The sequence below is a fragment of the Gymnogyps californianus genome, chromosome 1 (assembly GCF_018139145.2).
Source record: "Gymnogyps californianus isolate 813 chromosome 1, ASM1813914v2, whole genome shotgun sequence".
NCBI classification, from domain to species: Eukaryota; Metazoa; Chordata; class Aves; order Accipitriformes; family Cathartidae; genus Gymnogyps; species Gymnogyps californianus.
In genome coordinates this window covers 136,001,822-136,009,025 of record NC_059471.1, presented here as the reverse complement: position 1 = coordinate 136,009,025, position 7,204 = coordinate 136,001,822, and the positions used below count along the sequence as shown (strand labels likewise).

Sequence of the window (7,204 nt, the reverse complement as noted above, 5' to 3'; positions counted from 1 at the left end):
CCTTAGTAAAAAATTTGTCAATAAAAGTTGCCACTACTCCAATTGTTGATTTGGGCCAATGCAGCCTCTAATGAATGATACACAGCTGATTTGCTAAGAAGGGTCTGATCCCTGAAATCTCTACTTGGGCAAAATCACTGCTGAAAACAAGAGGACTTTTGCTGAATTTTGTCCTGTCTCTAGTGCTTCATACTGTCTTTCAAGTGCTTGTCCACGTGATCAACAGTACATCAGGTTAAGCACGCGCACAGTTAGATACTTTGTAAGTGGAAATTAATTTCCTTGGGCCATGATCATTGTCAACTTCCCAGAAGGCAGCGGGATTGATTCTCCTCACACCTACAAATGTGTAAACCAGGAACAAAGGAAGGAAATCACTAGAATTGTTACCAGGAACAACATGTTAGCCCTCAGTAAGCCAGGCTGTGAATTTCCAGCACTCACGTACTAAGAGTTTTGTAGCACATGGCCACACTCTGCCCAGCCACCCCCTGCAAAGTAGCGTCAGTTCCATTATATGTAATGATTACTAAAGGTTTATCTATCTGAATGAACTTGTGAAGCAGATGAGGTAAACTGCATTAAGCCCCATTGTGTTCAGAATTAAAGCAGCCTTAATTCAATTCAGCTTACTTTCCTTCCAAAAAGAATGACTCCAAATCAGATTAAGGTTGCTTTTATACTGCAACAGAATGTCCATGCTGGGCTTTAAAGCAGTTTAACAAATCTACTTTAAATGCACACCTTTCATTAATTCGGATTAGCTTTCCTGAAGTCCCCAGTGGAGATAAGGCTTAAGAGACTCCATGCAGGGAATCTGCATGGGTTTGCTAGGATGCTGTGAACTCACACCCTGGCTTACTGCATGCTAACTTCCTCGTGAAGACAAGTAAATCCAGTTCATTGTCTCTGCTGGAGCTGCCACACAGCAGCAACCTCTCAGTTCTGTGAAGGAAGTGGGTACACAGCCTTTCATTTTCACTCTCCCTCTTGCTCCTCTGCCTGTTCCCTAGTGCTCTATAGCTAAGCATGGTAGGACCAGATGGGGAATTCTGGCAGTGATACCAACCTATGGGATTCCTGCCCACTGCCTCTCTACTTCACTCCTGCCTCTGCACTGCAGTGCACTGCTGCCTTGCTCATGCCAGGTAAGTTCCCTCATCCCCTTCATTGAGTGGATGAAGAAAAAGCTGTATGGGGGCAACTAAGAAGCACAGAGAGGCATAGAGCAGTGGCTGGTAAAGGAGGTTTGGGTAGTGACTCCTGCTGGAATAGCTGCCTTGCCTCATCAAACCACAGCCCAACTAAGACTACCTTATCTACTGGTTTCTCTGTCCAGCATAACATGGGCATTGCTTCTGGGAGATCCCTACCAAATGAATGAAGGTCTCTTGACTCTTTCAGAGATGCACTAAATATTGTCCATCAGCTCATTTCCAGTCCTCTTCCACTGACATAAACAACCCCATAGAGCTCATGTGTGGCAAAAAGAAACATATGCCAAAAGGGGGAGAAAAAAGGAAAAGGAAAAGGAAAAAGGAAAAGGAAAAGGAAAAGGAAAAGGAAAAGGAAAAGGAAAAGGAAAAGGAAAAGGAAGGAAGGAAGAAAGAAAGAAAAGAAAGAAAGAAAGAAAAAGAAAAAGGATGCTTACTGGTAAGAACAGGCAGTTTGTTAAGTGCACCTTCAGGCCCACAAAGACATTTCAGCACTCCTGTGTAAAGGGAGTAAGAGCTTTTTTTGTTGTTGTTATTTTTTTGTGTCAAACGTCAAAAATGCATGCCTATGCTACATGAGGTTAATTCCTGTACTCCATATGTATTGAGATCCTTTGCAGTGAGCTATAAATGGACAAAGCAACATTCAGGCTCCCCAAACCACCATGAGTCCTAATGATCCATCCCAGTCTCCTGACAAAGAAGAATCACTGCATGCAGCACTTTTCTTTTTACATATGCAGAATGACTATCATTCTGCTCGTTAAACTAAGGTGTGCACACCCAACTGTGGCAGAACTTAAGTTACGAAAGAAGTGAGGCCTCATCTCCCAGATGCTACTTTCTGATCATCAGTCCACAGCACTGAATCGATTATTGCTGTTTAGTTTAGTCAGTTGGTTGTTTTATAAGCTGAGTGCAGCATTCAAGTCCATTTTGACATGAGAAGTCATATCCTAGAATTCAAGAGTTTGGGAAGATCAGGACCACCAGAATTTAATGAGGAGAGAGGTGTACGATGGGCAGGGTCATGAGCAGGAGACAGGAAGGAAACTTTACAACATCCACCTAGAGGATGTAATGCCCTGTTTTATCTGATGCTTTGCATTTCTTGCAGGAGTTAGAGCTCCCTCAGTTCTTGATCGCTTTCTCATCATTAAGATTCACAGAAGCCACACAGTGAGAAATAAAGTCAAGTCTTTCTGGAAACCTGGCACGTCAGGCTTGTGCGTAACTGCAGAGTTAGGGTTGTTTTTTAACTCTAAGTGCCTTGATTTTATATATATGTGTGTCTGCGTATGTGTGTGACACACACGTGCAGACACACACATATATATATTTATACACATATATATATTTACCAGAAAGATAAGGGAAGAAAGGATTTGTACAATGTGGAAGGAGAAGTGTTCAACAGCAGTTGGCCACACGCTAAGTGCAGAATGAAGATCCTCAACTTTGTCCACTTAAAAAATAAAGATTAGTGCCTACATTAGTTCAGATCAAAGGTTATTATCTTCCAGGGCCTAGCAGTCAAGGCTGGCATATTGCAGAAGATACCTTCTCCTAGTGTTGCTTCCTTCACCAGATGATGGTGGAAGTAGAGTAAGTTTAGGGACCAGAAAGAAGAGTATGGCTTAAAGGATCTGTGATGGGATTTAAGATCTGATAGACTGCTGAAAGGGGATGGAGGAGGCAGGGATGGGAGGGCACCGGAAAGCCTCTCCCACCTACCTGCTGGGGAATCCAAGGGAGAGAAAAGCACAGCCCTGCAGTCTGGTTGCCTGACTGGGCGATGCCGCAGTTCATGCTGGTCCCTAGTTCCTCCTGCATCCTGCCATGCTGGGACAGGCTGCCAAAAAGCCATCTCAGGGAAAGGAAGGGCAGACACAATGATAGCAGTGATGCCTCTATAAACAACCTAGGGAAACTTGAAGTCTTGCATAAACACAACTATGAGTTATTTGGCAGAAGCAAATGCTGAGCCCTGCAGCATCAGACTGGATGGGGAAGGAAGGTATCCCATGGGCGCTGGTGGTCTCTGCCCGCCTCTTCTGTGTCCCTCTCACTCACACTTGCTCTCTCTTTCTTTCTCTACCCCTTCTGTGCTGTGCCCGGAGGCAGCACAGAACACTCCTGACAGTGTGTTGGTGCTTTGCCCTTTCCTTCGCTGCCTCTGATCAGCTCAGTTCCTGGAGGCACTTTCAGCAATTTAGGGGATGTAAGATAAAGGCACTGCGCAACTATCTAAATCAATCTGTTGAGTCTCTTCAGTGAGTTTTAGGGGAATACAAAAAAGTCTCAACTAATGACTGCAAAAGAAACCAGCTGCTGCAATTTGGATGCATATAATAGAGAAGTTTCATTTACATTCTGAGAATGCACCAAAAAGCATGCATCTGCACCTTTCAACTATAAAGGATACTAGATTTTAGGTGTTGCTATATATAACCTGACTTCTTAATTTTCCATATAGCTTTCCCTTTAAGGGATGGGATATGTTCTTTTCCAACAACGCCTGGACAAAAGCCAACACATTTCCCTGAGCAATGCAGGAAAACAATCAGGTTTCTCGAATCAGTTCATTCAGGCCCTCGATCTATCAAGCACTTTTTTTTATTTTGTTTTTATTGTTATTATTATTATTGTTATTATTATTATTGAATTCATGCATTAATTAATTCAAGTTACACCTTAATCAAATAGGCCATAATGCTGAATATTTGAACATGCTTTGATCTCCAAAAGTTATTGTTCCCATTTGACTAACATACGCACTTAAATACAGTACTTTAAATTACTAGTCAACGATTTAATAAATTAAGGAGTGCACTTCTGGTGAATGCAAATCAAAAAGAAAAAGAAAAGAAAAGAAAAAAGAGAGATAAAGGACCTATTTTTAGAAGATTCATTTCAAACGAAAGCTTATCCCATATTGTCTGAGGTAACGTTTCAGGCATGCGATTATAAAATAAATAGTATCAAATTCAAACATGCTTATATTAAACTCCATTGTGCTATCTTGCAACAGAGGAGCTTAAAGTTTTGTATCCAGTTCTGGACAGGGAAAAGGAAAAGTGTGTTTAAATCATCTGCATGTAAGAGAACTTAGCAGCATTGCAGATGTTTTGTCTTCAGTTTTGTTGGTTATTTTCCTTTTAGAATAGTTCTTCTATGGACAGCAAAAGAGACCAGGCTTAAGTATGTTTTTAATAAGGTGCTGTGTGGATCTGTAGACTGGAAGTATGTAATCTTTCACATAAGGGGTGGAAGGAAAATTTGCGCTCCTTCATAAAAACCATGGCAAATGCTTGCTGCAGGTTTTTGCTAATCTTTTTTTTATAATTATCTGATGCACTTTCTTGCAACTGTGCAGTTTTGCAGAATATTTTTACTGGAATCCATGCATATGCTTTATAGCTCTAAAAACTGTCTTGCTTAGTTTAAGTTAACTTCATCAAAAAAAAAAAGGGAGATGGAAGAGGAAATGTTTAGGTCTAGCATCATACAGCTTAAAACTAAACTAGTTCAAATGGTTATCATTTACCAGGTGGAAAATGCTTTTTAAAAATAAACAAAATCTTTCGTGGATCCTGGAAGCTTCTTTATCACTGAGCAAAAATTCGCAATGCAACAATGCATTTACGAGGTAAATAAAGCATTCAAAGACTTATCAGTAAAGCATCTACAAAGTGTGACTGTGTCACTAAAGTCTTCAAGCTGTGAGTGGGGATTTTGGTTTTTTTTGTTTACACATCAGTCAGCAGCTTGCTTTTATTAACGCAGTTTTGGTTGGCTACAGTGCAGTTGCCAGTTCTGAGATTAGCCTCTCTAAAATTGTCTATGCTATTATTCATATCCTCTTCGATTTCCATGTACTCAGATTTGCTGATTGTGGAGGAGCTGCGGCGACTGAGATCACTGTCAGATGCTAAATTAGGGGAGCTAACGTGAAGTAACTGAGCCTGTTCTTCCCCTTCTGTTTCTCGGTGGTAGAAGTAGTTGAAGTTGGACACGATGACAGGTACAGGCAGGGCAATTGTCAGCACACCAGCGATGGCACACAAGGAGCCTACGATTTTGCCTCCAATTGTCACAGGGTACATGTCACCATAGCCCACAGTGGTCATGGATACCACCGCCCACCAGAAAGCATCAGGGATACTTGTGAAATGAGACTCAGGTTCTTCAGCCTCAGCAAAATATACCGCGCTAGAGAACAAGATCACCCCAATGAAGAGGAAGAAGATTAGTAAACCTAGCTCTCTCATACTTGCTTTGAGGGTCTGTCCCAAAATCTGGAGGCCCTTAGAGTGCCGGGAGAGTTTGAAGATTCGAAAGACTCTTACCAGTCTGATGACTCTCAGGATGGCCAAGGAGGTGGCCTGTTCTCCTTTCTGAGTCCCCTCCCGCTCGGCCATCTCAGTGCCCAGGGTGATGAAGTAAGGGATGATGGCCACAATGTCAATGAAGTTCATAATATTCTTGAAGAATTCAGTCTTGCTGGGGCAAGCAAAGAAGCGCACCACCAGCTCAAAGGAGAACCAGATGATGCACAGGGTCTCCACAACAAAGAAGGGATCTGTGAAGATGTTGGATTTGTAGACCTGGGTGGTGTTGTCAGTGCGATGCACTGTATACTCCTTGTCCTCCTTCAGCTCAGGTAATGTCTCGAGGCAGAAGATCACGATGGAGATGAGGATCACCATGACAGAGACTATTGCAATGACCCTTGCAGGCCCAGAGCTCTCTGGGTATTCAAAGAGGAGCCATACTTGGCGCTGGTACTCCCCCTCCGGCAAGGGTCTCTCCTCATCTTTGATGAAACCTTCATCTTCCCGGAACTTCTCCATGGCCTCCTCACCCAGCTCATAAAATTTGATCTCCTCAGAGAACATGTCCAAGGGCACATTGACCGGCCGGCGAAGCCGCCCCCCAGACTGATAGTAGTAGAGGATGGCATCAAAGCTGGGCCGATTCCGGTCAAAGAAGTACTCATTGCGCAAGGGGTCAAAGTACCGCATGCGCTTCTTGGGGTTGCCCAGCAGAGTGTTGGGGAACTGGGCTAAGGTCTTCAGCTGCGTCTCAAAGCGTAGTCCAGCAATGTTTATCACTACGCGCTCACAGCACTCATGGTCATCGTGGGCAGCGGGCTGGTAGCTATCCTGGGGGTGGCCAGGTAGCGCAGAAGTCTCATCCATGTTCTCTCCAGCCATCACAGTCATGGTGGCACACGGGAAGGGGGACCCAGGGGCAGGGGAGGAGAAGTGAGGGAGAGGGACTTGAGAGGGGGGAGGAGGATGGAGGAGAGCCGAGAGCCCCAGGGCAGTTCAGTGGAGGGGGGGAAAGGGGGGAGGCTCAGAGTCTGCAGGGAGGGATGATGAGTCGGGATGGAGAGATGGAGGAAGGGATGGACGAGGAGCCTAAAGGATGGAAAAATCCAAAAGGGGAAAGAAGAGGTGGGATGAAGGGAGAGGCATCAGGGATGATGGGAGGGTGAAGAAAGAGGGAAGAAGTACCTTTAGGGGGGGAAGAGGGCAGGTAAGGTGAGGGGTCCTGTCCCCCAAGCCGGGAGGCTGAAGGTCTATGGAGTGCACCCCCAGGCTGGGGTCCCCTCCCCAGCCGTCTCCTTTTGCCTTTAACTCGATCCGTCCACTTTTCTTGCCGACTTGACCATCGCCACGGCTGCTGTCACAAAGTTACCACACACACACACACACACATACACACAAATAAATAAATAAAAAATAAATAAATAAATAAATCACGGGGCAGCCGGGAGGCGAGTCCTTGCAATGCCAACTCAGCAAATTTCCATTGCCTGCCCCCCCACACTGCCCCAGTCCTCTCCTCTTGTGCGCTGGGGAGGGAGGGATGGAGATACTCCGCTTTTGAAGGCATAAAGCTCACTTGCAGGATGGAGGCTGCCAGGGAGGAGAGAAACATAATAAACCAGCCCCAAAGCCCCACCACACACACACGCTCAGGCG

General features: G+C 44.6%; 1 protein-coding gene across 2 annotated transcripts; it reads right to left on the bottom strand.

Annotated features, from left to right (window-relative positions):
- Window positions 1–245: 245 nt before the first annotated feature.
- LOC127016516 (potassium voltage-gated channel subfamily A member 1) lies at window positions 246–6,454 on the bottom strand. Of its 2 annotated transcripts, XM_050897068.1 has the most exons (2): window positions 5,564–6,439; window positions 246–339 (listed from the first exon to the last, which is right to left on the bottom strand). In XM_050897068.1, the coding sequence occupies exons 1-2, from the start codon at window positions 6,437–6,439 to the stop codon at window positions 334–336; spliced, it is 882 nt and encodes a 293-aa protein (XP_050753025.1). In that variant the 3' UTR covers window positions 246–333. The 2 variants fall into 2 exon arrangements, with proteins under 2 accessions (XP_050753025.1, XP_050753017.1); XM_050897060.1 differs by lacking the exon at window positions 246–339 and having other exon boundaries at window positions 4,964–6,454.
- Between the last annotated feature and the right edge of the window lie 750 nt (window positions 6,455–7,204).

What these genes read in the sequence shown, in the direction of transcription:
- LOC127016516 (XM_050897060.1), bottom strand. Translation starts at nt 6,439, where the DNA reads ATGACTGTGATGGCTGGAGAGAACATGGATGAGACTTCTGCGCTACCT.